Below are 22911 nucleotides of genomic sequence, written 5' to 3' on the forward strand. Positions count from 1 at the left end.
TTTCTGTTGGTGGTGGTGGTGGTTGTATAGATATATATATTTATATATTTTTTTTCTCTTCATCAGTGTGCTGAAAAAACTGTCCTGGATTTTTCTGACTATGGTGATACTCACTCATGCCTTCAAAACTCTTCACAGAAATTGGGATTGGGAGTCTGAATATACATTGTTTATGTCAGCCTTGAAGGTAAAGTATTATTCAGAATGATCGAAAAGTATAGTTTCTTATTTACTTTTGATACTTCTTGGCTGTTTTTATATATTTGAAGATTAAAATATGTGCAGATTGAATTACAGAACACACAGCTAGTAAGTAAATATGGTCCATTAAAATTGATTTCTTATGTCTGTATCTAAGATATTTTAAAGTTCCTTTCAAATGTAACTGTCGACAGTCAATACTTTACCAAAAGATTTAAAAAAGTGATTTGTATTTTTTATTTTTTTAATATTTATTTATTTTCTCTTTTGTTGCCCTTATTTTATTGTTGTTATTGATGCCGTCGTTGTTGGATAGGACAGAGAGAAATGGAGAGAAGAGGGGAAGACAGGGAAGAGAAAAATAGACACCTGCAGGTCTGCTTCACCACCTGTGAAGTGACTCCTCTGCAGGGGGGGAGCCGGGGGCTTGAGCCAGGGGCTCTAACCGAGATCCTTATGCTGGTCCTTGCTCTTTGTGCCAGGGGCACTTAACCCACTGCGTTACCGCCTGACCCCCAGTAATTTGTATTTTATATGATATGCCTTCACCATCAAGTATTCTAGTTCTTAACTGCATGTCTACAGCATAAATAAACACCTAAATGCTATATGGTTGACAGAAACGCAAATGATAAATGATTTAAATAAGAATGATTCACTGGCTGGTAAGATGCACATTTTTTAAAACTGGTCTGAAATCGGAATATAACAGTGAAAGGCATCTTACAATTAGTAAGTGCCTTTTTTGTTTGTTTGTTTTCTAACTATTGGGCCATAGCTGATTGCATCGCATAGTCAGTGAAATAGTCCACTCACCATCCACCACGTGGAAGATAATAGTTAACAGTGCTTCAGGAAGCATGGAAACTGACAGTAAGGAGAGATGTGACATTTCTGTAGAATATGTAACATAAATAAAAATAAGCTCTGTGTAAGACTTATTTGTAAAACTTTTTATTTTTAAACACTCCTTCATTGATACTTTTCTTCACATCTCTAAATTTTTTGCATTTTTGGAGGGGAGCTCTTTCTTTACTGTCATTGCTTCCTTTTACTGAACCATTGCCTTGTTCTAGTAGTCTCTGTGACTTCTTGATGTGCTATCCATTTAAAATGAGATGATTCTTCTCTTGTACCACTGAGTCAGTCCACTTCTTCCCTAATTCAGAAGCCTGCGAGTAAATGAGACCTCAGTACCATGCTTACTAATCTGTACTATAGGGTACCAGTGGAACCCCCTCGTTTTTAGGGGGTTGTGCTTGTCATAACTTCCCACAGCAGTACTCAGAAGGCCGCTCTAAGGGACCTTCTACTCGAATGAACAACACTGTTCCTCTCTGAACTCTGAAAGCACCTGCCAGCTTTTACCTTTAATCCTATGGTTGTCATTACAGTAAAAGACTACGTAAGTAGCCTTCTGTTAAGCTAAACATAAATAGTGCAATATTTAAGCATATTCCTGTGTTCAGAGACCTTTTCAAAAGGATGCACAGAGTGGGACTTTTTCAAACAGCATTGTCTTTTGATCAAATAAAAACATTATGGAGTCGGGCCCAGCGAGTTAAGCGCCGGTGGTATGCAGCTCAAGGACCGGCGGAAGGATCCCGGTTCCAGCCCACCCCCCCACCCCCCCCCCCGGCTCCCCACCTGCAAGGGAGTCACTTCACAGGCGGTAAAGCAGGTCTGCAGGTGTCTGTCTTTCTCTCCTCCTCTCTGTCTTCCCCTCCTCTCTCCATTTCTAACTATATTTAACTATGATGACATCAATAACAACAATAATAATAACTACAACAATAAAAAAAAGGGCAACAAAAGGGAAAATAAAAACACATTAGCAGACTTCTAGCATATAAAATAGGTAAATAAGACTGCTGTGGTTTTTATATATGTTGGAAGGAAGAAAATGAAACTGTCTTCATTTAACTCCTTCATTGCCAAAGACACCTTTAAAACAAACAAAAAAGAACTAATTATTTTTTGTAGAGACAGAGAGAAAGTGAGAGGGGAGGGGAGGACAGAGAGAAAGAAAGATAAATACTTCCATCACTACTTCACCACTTGTGAAGCTTTCCCCCATGCAGATGGGGACCAGGGACTTGAACCTGGATCCTTGCAAACAGTATTGTATGTGTTCAAGCAGGTGCACCATCACTCACACCCCTCTCCAAGGACATCACAGAATAATCCATTTCTCTGTGTGTGTGTGTGTCTGCATGTGTGCGTGCGTGTGTGTTTTGAGATTTTTTTTTTCTGTAAAGCTGAATGATGATTTTTCTCCTTTCGTTGAGATAACAGTGACACATGACCATATTGTGTACAACATAATGAAATGATACATGTACATATTATGAGATGATTATGACAGTAAACACCATTGTTCCATGTGGCTACTGACTATATGTGATCTCTGCAGAATTCATTTATAACTGGAAGCTTGTACTTTTTAACACCTTCACCTATTCACTAACATCTCTATGGAATACTCTATCATACTGTATCTTAGTTGTATAATCCAAAAAAAAAAAGTGTTAATTGAAATCATTTTTATTGTGATCATTTTCTCCCTGTACTTGTATATTTAAGGTAAATAAAAACAATGCCAAATTATGGAATAATGTGGGTCATGCTCTGGAAAATGAGAAGAACTTTGAGCGAGCTTTGAAATACTTTTTACAGGCTACCCATGTGCAGCCAGGTAAGCCTTACTGATGGATAAAACTATTTGAAAGGCTTCTTTACAAAAAATAGACATTGGTTATATTTGAGGAAAAAAATGGTTACAGAATTTATTTTTCAGCTTTTCCCGAGTAACTCTAGTAGTATGGTATTTGATACTAGGCTTATTTTGAATTTATTTGATTGTTAAAGCTGCTGATTTCACACATTTATAGGTTTTGTTTGGATTTTGCTGGGTTGTTTTTTTTTTTTTTTAATGCAGACCCCAGGGCTTCACTGATGAGCAGTTTCACATTCCCCTGGCAGACAGTATTCATTCTATCTCTGTAATAGTGTGGGTGTGTGTGGGGGGGGTATTTGAAGAATGTGAAAGAATGAAGAGGTGTGATAGACAATATATGGAGCTTGTCCCACATGGTATTGGCTTAAGCCTGGAACTTTTTACATGGTAAGAAGTTGCTATGTTTGTTTTATTGTTATTGTTGTTTGTCGGGCTGAGCTTCACTGACGGGAGACAGACGTTGGGGCCATTATGTTGTTTTCGCCGGGCTGGCTTCACGAGCAGGTAACAGACGACCAGGGACTCATGGTTGAGCTGTAGGCAGTATCTCCTTATTCATGCAGGACGCAGCGCAATCTATACCAAGCTAAGCTAAAGTAAAGTAAAACTCACATTGCTGTCTATATATATACTTGCCCAGTAGGGTGGAAACAGGATGTGACATAGAGAGGGTGGAGAGAAAAGTGACTGGTGAAAATCAGAGTGTGACAAGGAGAGAGGGCAGAGCAAAAACATATCATGAACCAGTGGGGATTGAACCAATGCCCTGCAGTGGTTATGTAAATAGAATACAGTGGTTATGTAAATAGAATGAAGTGGTCATGTAAGCAGGGGGGATTAAACCAAATGAAACACAAGAGGTTTTAGAAGTATACCAACAGTTGTTTGTTCGTTTGCCACAACAGAGTTATTAAATTCCACTTGGAGCAAGTTTTGGGAATGATAAACTCACAAACCTGGTAGGAATGAATTTAGGAGAGTGGGGGAAAGGATAATTGGAAAGAGTATTAAAACTCTTTTAAGGGGATATTGGTAAGCGGTGGGAGAGGCAGCGTAATGGTTATGCAAACAGACTCTCATTCCTGAGGTTCTGGAGTCCGAAATACAATTTCTCAACCACCAGACCCGAGCAGTACTCTGGTAAAAATAAATACATAAATAAAAGATTGGTAAGAAATTATGATGGTGCCTGGCTGTATAGTCAAGAGGTGGGGTAGAGAGTAGGGTGGTCATGTTTTTTGTTTGTTGGTTTGATATTTGGTTAAAGGTGGGAGAAGAAAGTTCTTCCATTTTTCTTTAACCCTTATTTGATAGGACAGAAAAATTGAAAGGAGATGATTTGATAGGACAGAGAAATTGAAAGATGATTTGATAGGACAGAGAAATTGAAAGGAGATGGGAGATTGAAAAAAAAAGAGAGAGACACCTACATGCTGCATTACTTAACTGCTTGTGAAGCTTCCTCCTTGCGGGTGGGGACTAGGGGGCTTAAACCAGCTCCTTGTGCATGACAACCAGTGTGCTTAGGCATGTTACCACCTTGGGTCAATGCCTTCGTGATTTTTTTTTTTATTCCCTTTTGTTGCCCTTGTTGTTTTATTGATGTCATCGTTGTTGGATAAGACAGAGAGAAATGAAGAGAGGAGGGAAAGACGGGGAGAGAAAGATAGACACCTACAGACCTGCAGGTGGGGAGCTGGCGGCTGGAACCTGGATCCTTCTGCTGGTCCTTGAGCTCCCTCTGTGCCCCATGTACTTAACCACTTAGCTACCACCGGACTCCCTAAGGATTTATGGCCTGGGAGCAATCTGGAGCAAGGAAAACACACTGTTCCTCCAGGCACTGTTTCAAAGGAGCAGAAAAGCAGAGTCACCACTAGGAGGAGCTATAGTACTATGTCCCCCAATGCAAAGTCCCAGTCTGTCAGGGGAGGGTAAAATAAAAGTTGTAGAAATAAAACTGATCTTGTTTTCCAGTTTTATCTCTGGTACTTCTTCATGTTTTTTTTTTAATAATATGAACTACATGTCCTTGGCTTTCTTGCCTCTTTTCCTTTCTTTCTGTTTTTCCATATACCCAACTTCCTCCCTCCCCTCATCTTTCTTTCTTCCCCCATATTCTCCCCATCTTTATAGCCCAATTCAAATGACTTATTTAAAAAAAATTCTCTTATTTTTCCAGTTAGCAGCAAACATCCCTTTAAAGCCCCTTACAGCCCTTCCTTGTATTTCCTGTGATATTCAGAACTTTCTGGTTAGTAACATGTTGTATGTACTTAAGTGTTTATTTAAAAATATCTTCTGGGTTTGACAACAAGGAATCCAGTAAAATGCCAGACTTAACATGGCAGTGACCTCAGAGATCCCAGGTTCAATCCCCAGCCATTACAAGCATAAATCAGTGAACAGTTCTCGTTCTCTCTCTCTCTCTCTCTCTCTCTCTCTCTTCCTCTGCCTCTCATGAAAAACAAATGGGGTTGAGGACGCAAGCTGTGACACATGTGGTTGAGTGCACATATTACCATGATTGATTTTATTAAGGGTTTTTTTTTGCTTCCATGATTATTACTGGGGCTCAGTGCCTACACCACAAATCCACTGCTCCTGCACACAATTTTTTCTATTTTGTTGCCATTGTTGGATAGGACAGAGAGAGAAATCGGGAGAGGAGGGGAAGACAGAGAGGGAGAAAAAGATAAACACCTGCAAACCTGCTTCACCGCTTGTGCAGCGATCCCCCCCCCCCCCTGCAGGTGGGAGCTAGGGACTCCAACCAGGATCCTTGGTGTGAGTCCTTGTGCTTTGCGCCATATACACTTAACCCAGTACACTATTGCCATATATATATATATATATATATATATATATATATATATATATATATATATATATATATGCTTTTTTTTTTTACACCAGAGCTCTGCTCAGTTCTGATATATGGAAATGCTGGGGATTGAACCTGGGGCATTTGGTACCTCAGGAGTGAAAGGCTTTTTGCATAACCGTTATGCTATCTCCCTAACTTGATTTCTTTTAATTTTAGATGACATAGGTGCCCACATGAATGTAGGAAGAACTTACAAAAATCTAAATAGAACCAAAGAAGCTGAAGAATCTTACATGATGGCTAAGTCTCTAATGCCTCAAGTAAGTTTTTAAAATTTCTTCATATTATATCTGCTAAATGTTCACATATAGAGTTTAATTAACTACAGTGAAAAAACTCTTTTATTCTATTTGTTGATATTAGTGTCCAGTGAACCATTACTACAAACTATAAAAGTTTTACATAATTTCCTTCCTTGCTCAAAAAATTATAATCTCTCTGTAAGATCAAAAGTCATAATTGGGGGGTCGGGCGGTAGCGCAGTGGGTTAAGCGCAAGGACCAGTGTAAGGATCCCAGTTCGAGACCCCCCACTCCCCACCTGCAGGGGAGTCGCTTCACAGGTGGTGAAGCAGGTCTTCAGGTGTCTATCTTTCTCTCCCCCTCTCTGTCTTCCCCTCCTCTCTCCATTTCTCTGTCCTATCCAACAATGAACAACATCAACAATGGCAATAATAATAACCACAAGGAGGCTACAACAACAAGGGCAACTAAAGGGGGAAAAAATGGCTTCTAGGAGTGGTGGATTCATGGTGCAGACACCATCAATAACCCTGGAGGAAAAAAGAAGAAAAAAAGTCATAATTGCTATTTTTAAAAAATATTTCATTTTAATGAGAGAGAGATAGGGAGAAGGACACAAAGAGACGGCCAGAGCACTGCTCAGCTCTGGCTTATCGTGGTGCTGGGAGCTTCAAAGTTTATTGCAAAATCACTATGCTGTCTCCCCAGCACTTTATTTTAGATATTTTTTAGTAACATTTCCCAATATTCATCAAAGTTGGAAAATCATATCCTGCCTTTGGCAGACTACATGTCATCAGGAAAAGATAGTGTACCTTGGGCTACAGTTTTGTCAATTTCAGTCTATGCGAAGGCTTATAGTTATCACAACCAGGAAGTGTTCTTTTGACAGCATGAAAGAAAGTTGATGTGCGTTAACTTCTGCCCCATACTGAGAGTTCTGTTGCTGGTTTCATGCAAACATATTAAGAGACCTTAGCCTCTAAAAGTTCTGTTTTTTATGACTTCACGTATACAGCTTATAGTATTCTGATGAGCTAACACAAATGAAAAAAAAATATCTCAGGCCAGGGCTCTGGTGCGCCAGGTTAAGTGCACATAGAACAGATCGAAGCACAAGGATCCTGGTTTGAGCCTCCAGCTCCCAACCTGCGGGGGGGGGGGGGGGGTCAGTTCACAAGCGTTAAAGCAGGTCTGCAGGTGTCTCTCTTTCTCTCCCCATCTCTGTCTTCCCCTCCCCTCTCAATATCTCTCTGTCCTATCCAATAAAATGGAAAACATGGTTTCTAGGAGCAGTGAATTTGTACGTAGTGTAGGCACCGAGCCCCAGCAATAACTTTGGAGTTTAAAAAAAAAAAATCTCTTTCAGTTTTATTTCATATACATTTTTAAATCTGATAATTTTTAAATTTTTTTGTGATTCACCTATCAGTAAAGCAAGTAGAATGATCATTTTATTGTGTCTTGTGAATATTTTAAATATTTTAAATAAGCCGGCGGCAGCACTTTCCTTTTGACTTTTATTTAGTACTGCAATATTGTCACGTTATAAAAAAATAGTGTTTCTTTTGAACAGATCATCCCTGGTAAAAAATACGCAGCCAGAATTGCCCCTAACCATCTGAATGTGTATATCAATCTGGCCAACCTCATCCGAGCAAATGACTCTCGACTAGAAGAAGCAGATCAATTGTACCGGCAAGCAATAAGTATGCGGCCTGACTTCAAGCAGGCTTATATTAGCAGGTACTGTGATGTCCTTGTGGCCGTCTTGGGGAGACAGCCAGAAACTGGGGGGGGGGGGAGATAGAGAGGGAGAAAGGCAGAGAGACACCTGCAGCCCCGCTTCACCACTCGTGAACCTTCCCTCTCTGCAGGTGGGGACCGGGCTTTGAACCCAGGTTCTTCCACGTTGTAACACGTATGCTCAGCCAGGTGCACCACCACCTGGCTTCAGTTTGAATGATTTGATTTGAAATTCTAAGATTCTGTAACTTAAGAATAGTAGCCTTAAGTTTTATAGGCAAGGAAGTTGGGCTGGAGAGAGAGGTTGCCAGGTAGGACACTTCACAGTGTGCAAGGCAGGTTCACCCCCCACCCCACCCCCCCCCGGCAACACATGTGAGGTGCTGTGACAACAGAGGGCTCTTTCTTTTTCCCTCTGTCCTCCTTCCCCTCCTTCTCTCTGAATGAAAAAGTGACCCAGAGTGGTGAAATTTTGAAACATGAGGCTGGGATATATATAATGGAAAGTTAAAAGCACCTTAGTTTAATTTGCTTCTCATTACCAAAAAAAAAAAAAAAATCATTTTTCTTTAAAATGACTTAAACACGTTTTCTAACAATGACTTCCAGTAGCCACCTATTAATATAATTCCAATGTCCTACTCTCTTTTCCTCTTCTTTCTTTCTTTTTTTTTTTTTGTTTCCTGGTTTTTTGTTACCCAAGTTTCACCATCACCACTACCATCCAAAGTTCAAATTCCAGGATCACTAGTTCAAGTTTTCAGTCACTACCCTAGACATGCAGATCTAGAAAGCCAGATATCTGGGCAGAGGTAGATAGCCTAATAGTTACGCAGAGACTTTCATGCCTGAGTCTTCAAACTCCCAAGTTCAGTCCTTCCCATCCTCACGAGTACCATAAACCAGAGCAGGGCAGTGTTTTGTTTGTTTGTTTGTTTGTTTAAAAGGCTTCAAATTATATAGCCTTCTTCCTTCTCACCAGTAAGCTCCAGTGAATCATCTGGTGATTTCAAAAACAAAAAAAGCTTTTTAAGTTCATCTATTTATTTAATCCACCGGGGTCATTCCAAGCCTGGCTCTGTGCTTATATGACATCAGTTTTGGGCTCCCAGTAGCCTTCCCCCCACCCCCACCCCCATAATAAGAAAAGAGACACCAGAGCTCCACTCCACCATGTTTGAAACTTGCCTCTGGCCCCATAATCAATCCTGTGTCGTGACCCAGGGCTGATACTGGAGTCCTTGTGCATCTGCTAGCCTGAGCCAGGTGGCCTGATGTTACAGTTTTTCTCCCCTCTCCTGTTCTTCCCCCATGAAAACATTACTCCTCTCGCCCTTTTTATTAGGGGCTGTATTTGCTTCTGTTTGTCATTTAATTAGAGATGTGATTTCAGTCTTGTTACTAGTCTTCCATCTTGCTGAAATTCATATCTTTTGATCTTGAACCTGGGACTTTCGAGTCCCAGGCATGAAGGCCTTTTCTGTATAACCATTATGCTATCCCCTCGCCCCCACCACCAGATCTTGATGCTTTTGAAGATGGGATCATTCCTCCCTTAGAAATACTATTGTTAGTGTATAGAAAGGCTATTAATTTCTTTTTATTGGTTGATTTTTGTGATTAATCCTGGGTTACATGATTGTAAGAGTATCGTGCTATACTGTACCCACCACCAAAGTCCTGTGCCCCCCACCTTCCCACCTCAATTCTTAGAGTCTTCTTTGTTACTTGCAGGGTTTTGTCTTTTGCTAGCTCATGTGCATTAGTTCTCCAGATTATACAAATAAGTGAAACTGTGTGGTAACCATCTTTCACCTTTTTTTACTTATTTTGCTACAGATAATCACCTCCAGTTCCATCAATTTTTGTCCCAGAGGACACAATCTCACCTTTTTTATTGCTATTGCAGGGTAGTATTTCATGGAGTATATGTAGAACCCCCCCCCCCCCTAACTTCTTTAGCCAGTCATCTGTTGATGGGCATTTAGGTCGCTTCTACTTTTTAGCTATTGTAAATGATGCAGCTCTTCAAATTAGTGTTTGAGTGTCCTTTGGATAAATGCCCAAGAGTGAAGTTGCCGGATCATAAGGTAATTCCATTTCTGTTTAAGGACTACATACAGTCTTCCAGAGAGGGTACACCAGGTTACTTTCCATCATCAGTGAAACAGGGTCCCTGGCACTTGTTTGCTGGGAGTCAAACTCAGGAAGGACCTCATTTTGATCTCCCAGCACTCTGGCCTCTTCCTTAACTCGACACCACTTGTCATTTATTTCTTCTCTTTAATATTTTCTTCCTTTTGTTGACTTTGGACTCTGTTTTGTTCTTTTTCTGACTACTTAATACCTGGTAGTATTAAATTGTGTGTTTCAATGCTTGGTTTTTTGTTTGTTTTGTAAATAAATACTCAGAATTGACTGGTACTTGATGATTTAGTCATATATATATATATTTTTTTTTTTTCCTCAACTTCAGTATCAGTTTATTGAGAACATACTTACAGAATTGCTGTTGTCTCAAGGGGAGAAATGATCATAACTCAGTAAAAGTTATTGTCCTTAGATTAAAGTTGATAGATTTTTCTCATGTTTGTATCATATTTGAAAAATACTGTACCTTAAACTTTGTTGTCTTACATAGCCCAGAAACCTAGTGGTAATTTAGTATATTCTTTCTGTGGATAAATGCATTCATATTTTAATTTTCTGAGATAAGCTGTTTAGACATTAAAGCCTTTGTTCAGTCTTACCCAGTTTTTACTATATTTCACTAGGTTCATTGACAGGCATGGGATCTGGGCTCTAGTCCTCTAGTGTGGGAGGACAAAGATTTGGTGGAGGGTCAGGGCTGCTGAGACCTATCTTGGGGACATGTGAAATTGTATTCCTGGTAACAAAAATATTTCTGTAAATTAACAATGTGTAAAAATAGCAAAGAAAACAAACATACAAAAAAAGCTTCTTATATTTGGTAGATTTGTTTATATAAAAATACCAGTCAGCTATTAATCTCTAAAGAATTATTCAACAGTCTCTGATTTAAAAAAAAACTTAATTTTCTGAATGTACACTCATTTTTGAAATTATTTTAATGAGAATGCTAGTAGTTCATTTGTTTACTTACACCTTATAAAAGGGAATACTACATTTAAAACAGCTCTTGATTTAATACTTGAATAATTTGCAAAATTACTTTTGTTTAACTTGCGGTCCTTGGCTGTAAATGTGTTCCTCTAAGGAATCTGCAGATGGCACTAGTGTCTGTTACTCAGCAAGAATGGCTGTTCAGCTTTGTATTACTACTTAAATAAATAGTCCTTGATCTTTGAAGTTCTTGAAGTCAAAACAGAAAAAGAATTAAAATTTTTCAGACGTTCCACTTTTTACCTCGTGATGCTTCTAATATACATTTGAATGCTGGGATGAATGTCTCTATCACTTCTGTGGCTGCATTTCTGTTTTCCTCTACAAATGCTCTTACTTTTGTCTCCTGACAAACTGATCTCCCATTCTGTCGTTATTTCTTCAGATTCATTCTAATATAACATCTTTCAAGACTGATTCAAAGAATCTATTTTCTGTTCTCTTTCTTGGATACCACCTTAACACCTTACCCTGTAAATTAGGGTGGGGAATCCGCAACCTCTGAGCCATATATACAACTCGCAAAAATCAATTGATCCACCTGGCCAAGGCCACCACAAGCGGACTCAAAATGAAGTGGATCTAAGGAACTTTTTTCAGAACAACACTAAATGCTCATTCTTTTTTTTTTTTCTGTGCCTCCAAGGTTATCGCTGGAGCTCAGTGCTGCCACTATGAATCCACTGCTCCTGGAGGCCATTTTTTTAATTGGATAAGACAGAGAGAAATTGATAGAGGGGGAGAAAAAGATAGGCACCTGCAGACTTGCTTCATCTCTTGAGAAGAGACCCCTTTGCGGGTGGGGTTCCAGGGACTTGACCCAGGACCCTTGCGCTCGACCCTGCGCTTGAAACTATGTGTGCTTAACCCAGTGCATTATTGCCCAGCCCCCATGCAATCTTATTGATAGTTTTTTATGATCCACGCATGATTTATAAATAAATACCCAAACGACCACTGGCAGGAGAAAGTTTTTCCCTACCCCTGCTCTAAAGTCAGACATGCTTTTGCATTCTTTATTAGTACTTGAAAATACATTACCAAATTTGCCAAAAGTAAAGATTTCTGTTTTGAGGATAGTTTCAGGTTGGTATTTTTGAAACAAACAAACAAACATTGTGAACCTGTGGGAAAGTTTAAAGCTTGTGAAAAACACCATCTACAAATCAACATGACGGTATAAGTAAAACTTGTGTTTCATTGTTCCACAGAGGAGAATTGCTTTTAAAAATGAATAAACCTCTCAAAGCAAAAGAAGCCTATCTTAAAGCATTAGAGCTGGACAGGAATAACGCAGACCTGTGGTACAACTTGGCAATTGTTCATATTGAACTTAAAGAGCCAGATGAAGCCCTGAGAAACTTTAATCATGCTTTAGAACTAAACTCAAAGCACAAGCTGGCATTATTTAATTCTGCTATATTAATGCAAGAATCAGGTATGTTTTTGTTAATATTCCCTTGTTAAGATAAATTATATATGGAAAGATTATAAATTTCAAATTACATCTTACCTATTCTACAACAAGAATCATGAGTGGATAGTCTATCTCAAAGCTGCTAAATGATTTACAAAAATATTTTAAATACTTGAAGTAAACTTTTCAGGTAGTAAGGCATTACTAAGCTATGTTGTTACAAATAAGAATTTTCAGGTAGTTTATTGGTCAGTATCATTCTGTCATTTGTGTGTGAGAATATGATTTTACTTATAAATACTGTATGAATAATCAGAACTTTTACATTTTTAATATGATTATCTCTGGGGTGTTAAGAAAAATGAGTTTCAGGAAAATAACGTTCTGTTTTCTCATGTTTATAAGATCATTTTTTCTAGTCATTTTACATCTACTTTTAATATTTTCTGAGATACTGTAATTCCCTAAGTTATCTAATCAAAACAAATCAGGGTATTTTTTTATGTAGGCACGTTAGCACTGTTTCAGACAGGCAATTTGCATGGTTTTATAAACATAATTTTTATCTTTGGAAATGTATATTTATAATTTTTAGCTTTAGGTAATTTTAAAGGCCTTCACTACATATGAGCTATTGGATTGTCAGAAAAGTCACCATGTATTTCTCTGTTTTTCTTTTCTTTTTATGCAAAAAATGTACCATGTTTTTTCCAACGTCCCAGTTTTGGGATTTATCTGCAATAGAAGTTATCTCAATAAATGCTTATTTCCTAAATTTTCCTTCTAAGTTTAAGCTCTGTATTTAGTCATTGACTTTAAATTTTGAAACATCCTCAAAATGTTTTTAAATTTTTATGACTTTTACTTAATAATATAAGAAGAAGAATAATTAATATCTGAGTGGGAAATAGCTTCTATAGTACACACTTAGCCATGCAGGTTCAAGCCCCTCACCCCCGTGTGGGGGCATCATACAAAGGTAAAAAGTTCATGAGCAGTGAAGCAGTGCTACAGTCTCTCTCTCTCTCTCTTTCTTTCTCTTTTTCTTCCTTTCCTTCTCTCTTTCTTTCTGTTTCTCACATATTTGGGGGGTTGGGCAAAAGCCCACTGGCAATAAGGGTATTACACAGGGGTAAGACCTGTTAGCAGAAAGTTTTTTTTTTAACTCACATACAAACAAATAATCTGTTTTAGTAAGGTTTGACTTTGTTTCTTTAGTATTAGTGACTGATTGCATGTATCTCATAATTCTTAGAAGATTAAATTAGTCACCTTGGAAAAGTTAAGTTAAGCCCGCTCCAGTGTATCATAGTACTAATAGAATCAAAATTGAATATATATACTTTTGTTAGCAAACCCCACGTATCTTAATTGTCTTAATTTTTTTTTTTTCTGCTACTTACAGTTATAGTCTAGACGGTGAGGAGCTGTTTCTCCTCATGCTTTTTAAGGCACTGCTAGCTGCTCTAAAGGAAAGAAAACGGATCATGATTTCAGTGTTTCAAATACTGTCTTCCACAGGAAGACAGCAAGGTTTCTCCTTTCTGATAGAGACACAGTGATTAGTCGTTCTAATGTTGTCTATCACTCAATTTAGACAAATAGTGGAAAACAGCTTGGTTCCTCAGACTTAATTCATTTGCTAACAGCATATTGTCTCCCTTTAAAATAAATCATTCCTAGGTGAAGTTAAACTCAGACCTGAAGCAAGAAAGCGACTTTTAAGCTATATAAACGAAGAGCCACACGATGCTAATGGTTATTTCAATCTGGGAATGCTTGCCATGGACGACAAAAAGGATGGTGAAGCTGAGATGTGGATGAAGAAAGCCATAAGATTACAAGCAGATTTTAGAAGCGCTTTGTTTAACTTGGCACTCCTGTATTCTCAAACCGCCAAGGAACTGATGGCCTTGCCAGTTTTGGAAGAATTACTCAGACACTATCCTGATCACATCAAGGGTCTAATTCTAAAGGGAGACATTTTGATGAATCAGAAAAAAGATATACTTGGCGCAAAAAAATGTTTTGAAAAGATTTTGGAGATGGATCCAAGCAACGTGCAAGGAAAACACAATCTTTGTGTTGTTTACTTTGAAGAAAAGGATTTATTAAAAGCTGAAAGATGCCTGGTTGAGACGTTGGCATTGGCACCACATGAAGAATATATTCAACGCCATTTGAATATAGTCAGGGACAAGATTTCTTCATCAAGTTTTGTAGAGCAGCCAGTAACTCCAGCTGATAAGAGTCCTGGTATCGAAGGAGACAAAACTCCAAGCAAAAATGTCAAAGACGTCCAGAGCAATTCCAGACCCATACAGACAACGAAAACGAACAATGAGAAAAGCCCATCGAAATCTAGCAAACAACTAGGCAAAAACACAGGCGAAGAGAACCCTCAAAAAACAACAAGAGAAATCAAGGAAATCGAGAAGAAAAGAGTTGCTGCTTTAAAAAGACTAGAAGAGATTGAACGTATTTTAAATGGTGAATAGCACTGCTCTTCATGTGACAATGGTTCTCAGAGAACATCATTACATATCCTGTGGTGACTTGGGAAGGAAGTTTTGAGAAAGAGCCAAGAATAGACAGCAGTCCATTTTGAATTGCCTCTATGTAGCATCAAAATAAGATTTTCATTCAAGACCTGTCTTCCACACACCCCACCCCCAGGATATGTACATTATAGGATTTGGCAGTCAGTCTCTGAATTTTAACCCGTCTAGATGGCAAACTGTACCTTTTATCATGGAAGGCATATTCTTTCAGTGGAAGAATCCTTACTGTTCTCACATAAACACCTACTCATTTATTTAGTAAATTCCCATTCATTAGCTAACTTCATTTTTTCCTTCCAACTGTTAGAATCTTGACTATTGATTTTTTTTTTTTTACAAGGGGTATCTCATAAAACATTTTGAACTAAGACATGTTAGCCTAAGAATGGACTTGGTTGAGTTGTATTTTTATCCTCAACTTCACTCCAAGATGGATTTTTAATCAGGTACCGTTTAAAACATCTACACATGCCTTGCTAATGGTGCTCATATAAACTGTCTTTTCATTCCCTACATGCTGAAAGTTTCACAGTTCACACCATATGATCATGGCCATCTTTGACTTTTTATTCCATAACCTATTCATATTTTTAGGATCTTAGTCGTATTGAGAAGTCCTAATAAGTATAATTTTATTTAAGATTTTGTGTTAAAACATAGTGTCTCATTGTAGTAGTAAGTTTCTAGTGTTATTTTAATTTTGTTTCCAAAAACATACATTAATCACCCTTAGATACTGTAAGTTCTGCTTAACTAAATGCCATATAATGTGACAAAATTTATTTTTAAACACTAAGTTCATGGCATTTTGTTTGGGTGTTTAGTTTCATGAAATATTTATTTTGACTACTGAGCTTTCATTAAGAAACATAAAGCTGTTTCAACTTTGTCAAGTGTGAAAAACAAATTCCTGTTGCATTTTATTTAAACATATAATTTAACCCAAATTCCATCATTTTGGTAGGCTGTCCAACTATCAGAGATAATTTGCATAAAATGGGGCTGATAAACTAGTTGACCTCAGCACATTTAAACCTGAAAACTGTTACATTAGAAAATAGATAGAAATCAGGTTTATTCGCTTAAGTCTGATTTTATCTTCCCCCCCCCAATTTAAAGTAACTTTCAAACGTATTTTTGACATTTTGGTTGTAATTTAAAATGTCAAAGCTCAAACCATCATCCTAGGATAAAAACTAATTTCTAGTTATGTAGCTACTACTGAATTCTTTTACATAAAGATAACTAAGTATATGTGTTTCCCAAAACAGATTCTTTATTTTTTGTAAATAGGTTGTAGAAAACACTATCTGCATTAAAGGACCAATCTTACTAGGTTCTCTAAAGATCTGACATTGCTTGTTTTTCAGTTTAAAATAAACATCGATCACTACCTAAAAGATTTAATTTTTGATCTAGCAGATTGAGTTAAACACTAAAGCAATACCTTATTTCAGTTTTTAAATTATGACTTTGTGCATTCAGTTATAAGGTGGAGAATACCTCATATATTATGACTTGAAAAATGAAATCTATGTTTTCCATATATTTCCATGTGTCTTGAGAAAAAAAGTTTCAGAGTTTTATCTGTTGTGGTATCAAGAACAGAAGGAAATAGCTCATGACAGCAGACCATAATTTTAAAAAATTAGTATTTTAATAAAGTTATATAAAAATTCAAGATAGAGTATATAGTAATGCTATCCAGTGATTTTTAATATAAAAATAATTATCTTCTGTATACCTAGTGCTCATATTTTTGAATCTTAAGTAATTTATTTAAATAAAAGCCATCCTGAGTAAGAATTTCCCAGGCAACTATTTCTTAAACTCTTTATTTTAGAATCATCTAGACTGCTTGTAATTTGGATCTTTACCCCACAATTAAATGTTGTCGTTTTTTTTTTTAAATAGGGATGTAGCCACATTTCAGATTTTAAAAAAATTCTTGAAGTGATTTTAATTTCTTATAAGGGTTAATAACCACAACTGAAGAAAATCATCTCTCCTTTGTTAACTTTTTTAAGTAGTAAAATAGCGAAGTTGTGCTGTTTTGAGTTCCCCAAAGAAATATATTCTTCTGATAACTAGTATTTATTTCACTTTAGGTTTCATCAGACTTATGTGTAAAAATGGTTATTTCTTCTCTTTATGCTCAAAGTAGAAATTTTACTCAACTTTTTTTTGGTGAGTAAAACTAAGTTTTGTTTTTTTTTTTCCCTTAGAACTGCCTTTGGGGGAAATTGGAGGAAGGGGACAGTTTAAACATATTTGATTAACCTATGATCAGAATTGTGAGCTTCTGTAGGTTCAGAAATAGATGCAATTTTAATTCTCAGTTCTTCTAAAGAGAATCGGTTCCCCAAGAGTTCTAAGAAAGCTTTGACAATCCTCAAAATTCTGTTACTCCCTCATCCTTCTTAGAAGAGGTCAAGTTTCTTTCATGTTGTTCCTGTTTGTATTTGCTTAGTTGGATTCATAATTGAGAATGTTATCTTCAGTTGTTTCTGTAAATGATTTTTCTGAAGTTGATGACTAGAGGATAAGACAGATGTGCTTGCAATTCTGTTTTGCAAATTTGTGTTTGCTTTTATGTAAATACTTGGTGTGTGAATTACATAATTCTAGCCAACCTCATGTCTTTCCATTACATCAGTTGAAACTCTCAACTTCATATTACAGAATGTTTCTTTAAAAATGATTTAATGAAAAAATTGAAATGATATAGATTTGTATGTCAGTTTATACTTCAGAAATCCATATATTTGTCCTATTTATTTTTTTAAGGAAAAAAATCTAACTGCATGACTTAAGTGACATTTAAAATGAAACCCGCAGCATATCAGATATCTTCCTTATCCAGAATTTTATGTGTTGAAAGTTGTCACCCATCCATATTAAGGAGTTCATACGAAGATGTGAATCTGAACTATATGCATTTTATATTACTATCACCTCTCTGTGTGCCATTTTCTAAATCTTGGGCATTAAACTGATGCTTAAAAAAAAAAACATGAATTGCTTTTTAGTGTTAAAAAATAAAAAACAGTTATGATGAGGTTTCTTTCCACCCTCAATTCCCAGGAAAGAAGAGCTGGAATATAGTGTTATCAGAAGTAATCTGGGAAAGCATATTAATAAGTTAACTCCTGGTAATGATGCACTTTTAACCTTAATTGGTCAACTTTTTTCATACCTAAACTTTTTAAAAATTTCTTTATCTGGGGATTACTGTTTTACAGTTGACAGTAAATACAATAATTTGTACATGGATAACGTTTTCCACACAATAATACAACCCCCACTAAGTCCTCTGCCATCCTGTTCAAGGACTTATACTTCCCCCCACCCCCCAAACTCACCCCAGAGTCTTTTACTTTGGTGGAGTACACCAACTCCTGTCCAAGTTCTGCTTAGTGTTTTTTCTTCTGATCTTGCTTTTCAACTTCTGCCTGTGAGTGAGATCATCTCATTCATCCTTTTGTTTATGACTTATTTCACTTAACATGATTTCTTCAAGTTCTAGCCAAGATGGGCTGGAAATGGTAAAATCACCATTTTCATTCTGAAAATGTCCAATAGTTCTATTTTATCTATCTCTTCATTTAGCTCCCTCATTTCTTTATTGATTTTCTGCCTGAATGATCTGTCAAGCTGAGAGAGTATGAGGTGTTGAAGTCCCCTACTACTACTGTGTTGCTGTTAATATATTGCTGTAGCTCTTTCAGTAGATTTTTGATGTATTTAGATGGACTCTCATTGGGTACATAGATGTTGATAAATGTTAAGTCATGTTGATTGATTGATCCTCTGAGCATGAAGAAATGTCCATCCCTGTCTTTAAATTTTCTTTATTTTAAGGTCTATCATGTCAGATATGAGAATAGCTGTTCCTGTCTTTTTTTTTTTTTTTTAAGATTTTATTTATGAGAAAGATAGGAGGAGAGAGAAAGAGACATCACTTGGCATAAATGGCTTCCTGGGATCAAACTTGGGACGTCATGCTTGAGAGTCCAAAGCTTTATCACTGTGCTACCTCCTGGACCACTCCTGCCCTTTTTTGTGGTCCATTGTCTTGTATGGTAGGTAGTTTTCCATCCTTTCACTTTTAAGTCTGTGTTTGTCCTGTTGAGTTAGGTGGGATTCCTGCAGACAACATATGGTTGGCTTGTGTTTTCTGATCCATCTTTCTACTCTGCCTTTTAATAAGTGGATTCAGGCCATTGACATTTATTGGTATTATAGATTGAAGATATTTTAACACCATTATTGTAGATTTTTAGAGTGTTCTGATATATGGCATGTTTATAGGAGACCTTTAAGAACTTCTGTCAGGGCAGACTTGGTGATAGTTGATTCCTTCAACTGTTGCTTGTCTGAGAAGGTTTTGATGCCTCCATCTAGACTGAATGACAGTCTAGCAGGATACAGTAGTCTTGGTTGAAAGCCTTTCTCATTGAGCACTCAATAGATATCTTGCCATTCTCTTCTGGTTTGTAGAGTGTGTGTGTGTGTGTGTGTGTGTGTGTGTGTGTGTGTGTTTGTGTGTGTGTAAGTCTGTTGTTGGGAATCAGGCAGTAGCACAGCGGGTTAAGCACACATGGCACCAAGTGCAAGGACCGGCATAAGGATCCCGGTTCAAGCCCCGGCTCCCCACCTGCAGGGGAGTTGCTTCACAGGCGTTAAGCAGGTCTGTAGGTATTGTCAGTCTTTCTCTTTCCCTCTCTGTCTTCCTGTCCTGTTTCCATTTCTCTCTGTCCTATTCAACAAAGATGACATCAATAACAACAATAGTAACTACAATAATAAAGCAACAAGAGCAACAAAAGGAAATAAAAAAAATAAAGAAGTCTGCAGCTAATCTTACTGGTTTTCCTCTGTAGGTGACTCCTTGTTTTTCTCTTGCAGCCTTTAGGATCCTTTCTTTCTCCTTATTCCTTTCCATTCTAAATATGACGTGTCTTGGTGTCTTTAAGTCTGGGTTAATTCTGTTTGGGACCCTCTGGGTTTCTTGAACCTTTATACCTTTTATGTTACCTAGACTAGGGAAGTTCTCATTTATTATGTCCCGTAGAATGCTTTCTTCCTCTCCCTCTCTTTCTTCCTCTGGTAGGCCTTTAATGTGTATATTATTTCTTTTGAAGTCATCCCATATGTCTGTTGTTGTTTTTCAGTATCTCTTAATCACTTTTTGAGATTTCTTCTTTCTTAGTTTTCTCTAATTTGTCCTCAATCTTGATAATTCTATTTTCTGCCTCATTTATTCTATTCTCTCTCCCTTCTGTTGTTTTCTATAGCTCAGCTATTTTGTTACCCTGTTCTGATACTGTTTTAGCTTGCTCAGCTAGTTGTGTTCTTAGCTCAGCTATTTCAGCTTTCAGCTAATAACCTTGAGATAGTGCTTTCTTTCAGAGTCTCATTTGTTGTTTCTGCATTTCTGTTGAAAATTCTTTCAAACTCTTTCCTCACTCCTGTGACTAATTCCTCAGTTAGCATTTGGATGTTGACCTCATTCTTCTGTGCTTCTACCTTGGGGGGATTTTATCTGGGCTTTTGTCCTGGTTCATTTCTCCAATGTCTCTTCTTGGTTTAATCATTATTACAGTGTATTATGAGGTCCTTCTCTCAGTACTTTTCAAGTTACTGATCACTCTTGCCTGGATTGACTTCTAAGTAAGATACTTAAAAGAGTTCACAGTTGTGGAAATTAACAGTTGTTTGAATGTTATCTCAATTCCTGAGTTGAAGCACAGTGGCTGGTAAAGCCTCTTTTGTTCTTTTTCTTCCCTGTAGGCTTTGGTAGCCTGAGGGATTTTTACCTATAAGTAGGTCTTTATAGCTTAACCGGTCACTCCTGATGAGATAAATCAGGGTGGAGGAGAGATAGCACAGTGGTTATGCAAAGAGACTCCTACATCCCAAGGGTCCAAAGCCTCAGCTCAATTCAGTTTCTCTGCCAGCAGCCAGAGCCAAGCCAGGAAGCCCTGCTTGGTCCTGTGAGTTTCTAAACAAGCCACGTTTATAGTCTGTGGGTTCTGAAGCAATTATTCACCGTGTTCTCATCTGGAGAACAATGTGGAAAGGCTCCCATATACAGCCTTGCTTCTAGTCCACTGGGGTGTAGATCTTTTCCTGAGTTTCCCAGTCAGTTCTCTACCCTCCAATGTCAGCACGGGGCTTCCTCACTGCTGTTGCAGCCTTGGAGGGGCAGTAGCAAGAAGATTCACAGTTGAATTTGGTGAGCCTTAAGGGAGACCTCTCCTACCTTGAGCAGTCTTTTTGTTGGTAAAACAGACTGGAGGTGATGCCTCAACCAGCAAACTATCGGACTGTTACTAGCAGTTCAGGAGTTGATAAGGGCTTTAGCCACAGGAATCTCTCCTTAGGCTCCTCTCCGTCCACGAGTCACAGGTGTTTGCACTCACTGGTGACTTGATGGGTTCCCAGAGTAGTCCCTAGTCTCGTCTTGTTACAGTCTCAGGTGATCTTTGATATTCCTGTACCTAAATTTTAAATACTATTAGTATTCTCTTTTTTATCTCTCTTTGCGTCTATCCTTAGAGTGGTGATTTCAGCCATGTATGCTTCCAGATATGCTGTCCACATTTTATACAGGGTCTACTCAATATCATATCCATATTCACACATTACTTACATCCTATCTTTCAGTCCCCATCCTATCCTTCAGTCCCCATGCTTACTGAATATCAGATTTCCAGAAAGAGGAAAATGGATCTAACTTAAAACAGGAAGCAGGTAGAAGAGAAAGAAATCAGAGTGAAATGAAATCTTCACAGTCTCCCTGCTTGAAGCACTGGCAAAGTTGAAGACAAAAAAAAAAAAAGATTATTGCACTTAAGAAGAAATCCTGGGAAAATACACAGAACTTTTGACTTTAAATTCATCAGAAGAAAACTCACTCTTCAGTGGAGTGTAGTCATATATAAACAAGTATAGTATGATAGATGTTAGTCTGTAGGGCTAACATAGCAGTAACTAAAATGTAAATGCACTGCCCCCCCAAAAAAAAAAGTGGAACAAGAAGTTACATCTATCAGAAATTTATCATCTTAAAATACAACCTAAAAGCAGATAACAAGCAATCGTGCAAGGAATTTCAAGACTTAGGTCAAAGTTTTACTAAAATGCCTCTGAGAAACTAATGGATTGGACAAAGAAAGAAAGAAGCCAAGACCTAAATAATAAATATGAGCTATTAAGTTTGTGTGGAATTTCATTTGTGATACACAGACTATTCATTGCTTGCTACCGTATATGAAGTATTTGTAGAAGTAGACTATAATGCCATAAAGAGTCCCAGTGGACTCCAATAGAAAAAATGTTCTTTGTCCACAGTGCTGCGAAATTAGATATCAATACAAGGATGGAGAAGGATCAACAACTTCCAGGTAAACTAGGCCATGGCAGGCTAACATAATGGATTTGAGAGGCTGAAAGGTATGAATACCAGCTAGTTAAATTCATGTGAGGCCAACAGTTCATTCTAGGAAAACCAAATATAATAATGACTCTTAAGAGAATTAAACTTTTAAAGAACTAAATAATCTAAAATGACAGGGTGGGAGTAGATGGCATAATGCCTATACAAAGACTTGACCCCTGAGGCTCCAAAGCCCCAGGTTCAATCCCTCACCACCACCATAAGCCAGAGCTGAGCAGTGCTCTGTTTAAAAAAATAATAATAAAATTAAAATGGCATCTTCTAGTGGAATGAAAAATACAGTCCCAAATTCTGTATAACTATTATCCACTGTTAAATTCCACATAATACTTTCATTCAGAAATTAAGGCAAATTAATTCAGACAGAAAATGTAAGCCAAGTAATAAAGGGAAAATTTTCAGGAAAAAGGAAAATTATTTCAAATGAAAATATAAAACTGAGAAAAGATAAAGCATGTTATAAAGTAGGAATAAGTAGGGTCTATATGTTACTTGGAAAGTAAAATTAATAATT

At 37.4% G+C, this 22911-nt stretch overlaps 1 protein-coding gene across 3 annotated transcripts in view; it reads left to right on the forward strand.

Moving 5' to 3' along the window:
• The window catches only part of TMTC3 (transmembrane O-mannosyltransferase targeting cadherins 3), a 34800-nt gene extending 16853 nt beyond the window's left edge, over window positions 1–17947 (forward strand). For 2 of the 3 annotated variants that reach the window (XM_060195503.1, XM_060195504.1), the window contains exons 8-13: window positions 67–187; window positions 2785–2896; window positions 5982–6085; window positions 7644–7813; window positions 12169–12395; window positions 14058–17947. In XM_060195503.1, coding sequence (XP_060051486.1) covers window positions 67–187; window positions 2785–2896; window positions 5982–6085; window positions 7644–7813; window positions 12169–12395; window positions 14058–14872 — 1549 coding nt within the window. In that variant the 3' untranslated portion in view covers window positions 14873–17947. The remainder of the gene's footprint in view (window positions 1–66; window positions 188–2784; window positions 2897–5981; window positions 6086–7643; window positions 7814–12168; window positions 12396–14057) is intronic. The other variant, XR_009550870.1, reaches the window with a different exon arrangement.
• The last annotated feature ends 4964 nt before the right edge of the window (window positions 17948–22911 follow it).

This window comes from Erinaceus europaeus, chromosome 7, assembly GCF_950295315.1.
Source record: "Erinaceus europaeus chromosome 7, mEriEur2.1, whole genome shotgun sequence".
Taxonomy (NCBI): domain Eukaryota; kingdom Metazoa; phylum Chordata; class Mammalia; order Eulipotyphla; family Erinaceidae; genus Erinaceus; species Erinaceus europaeus.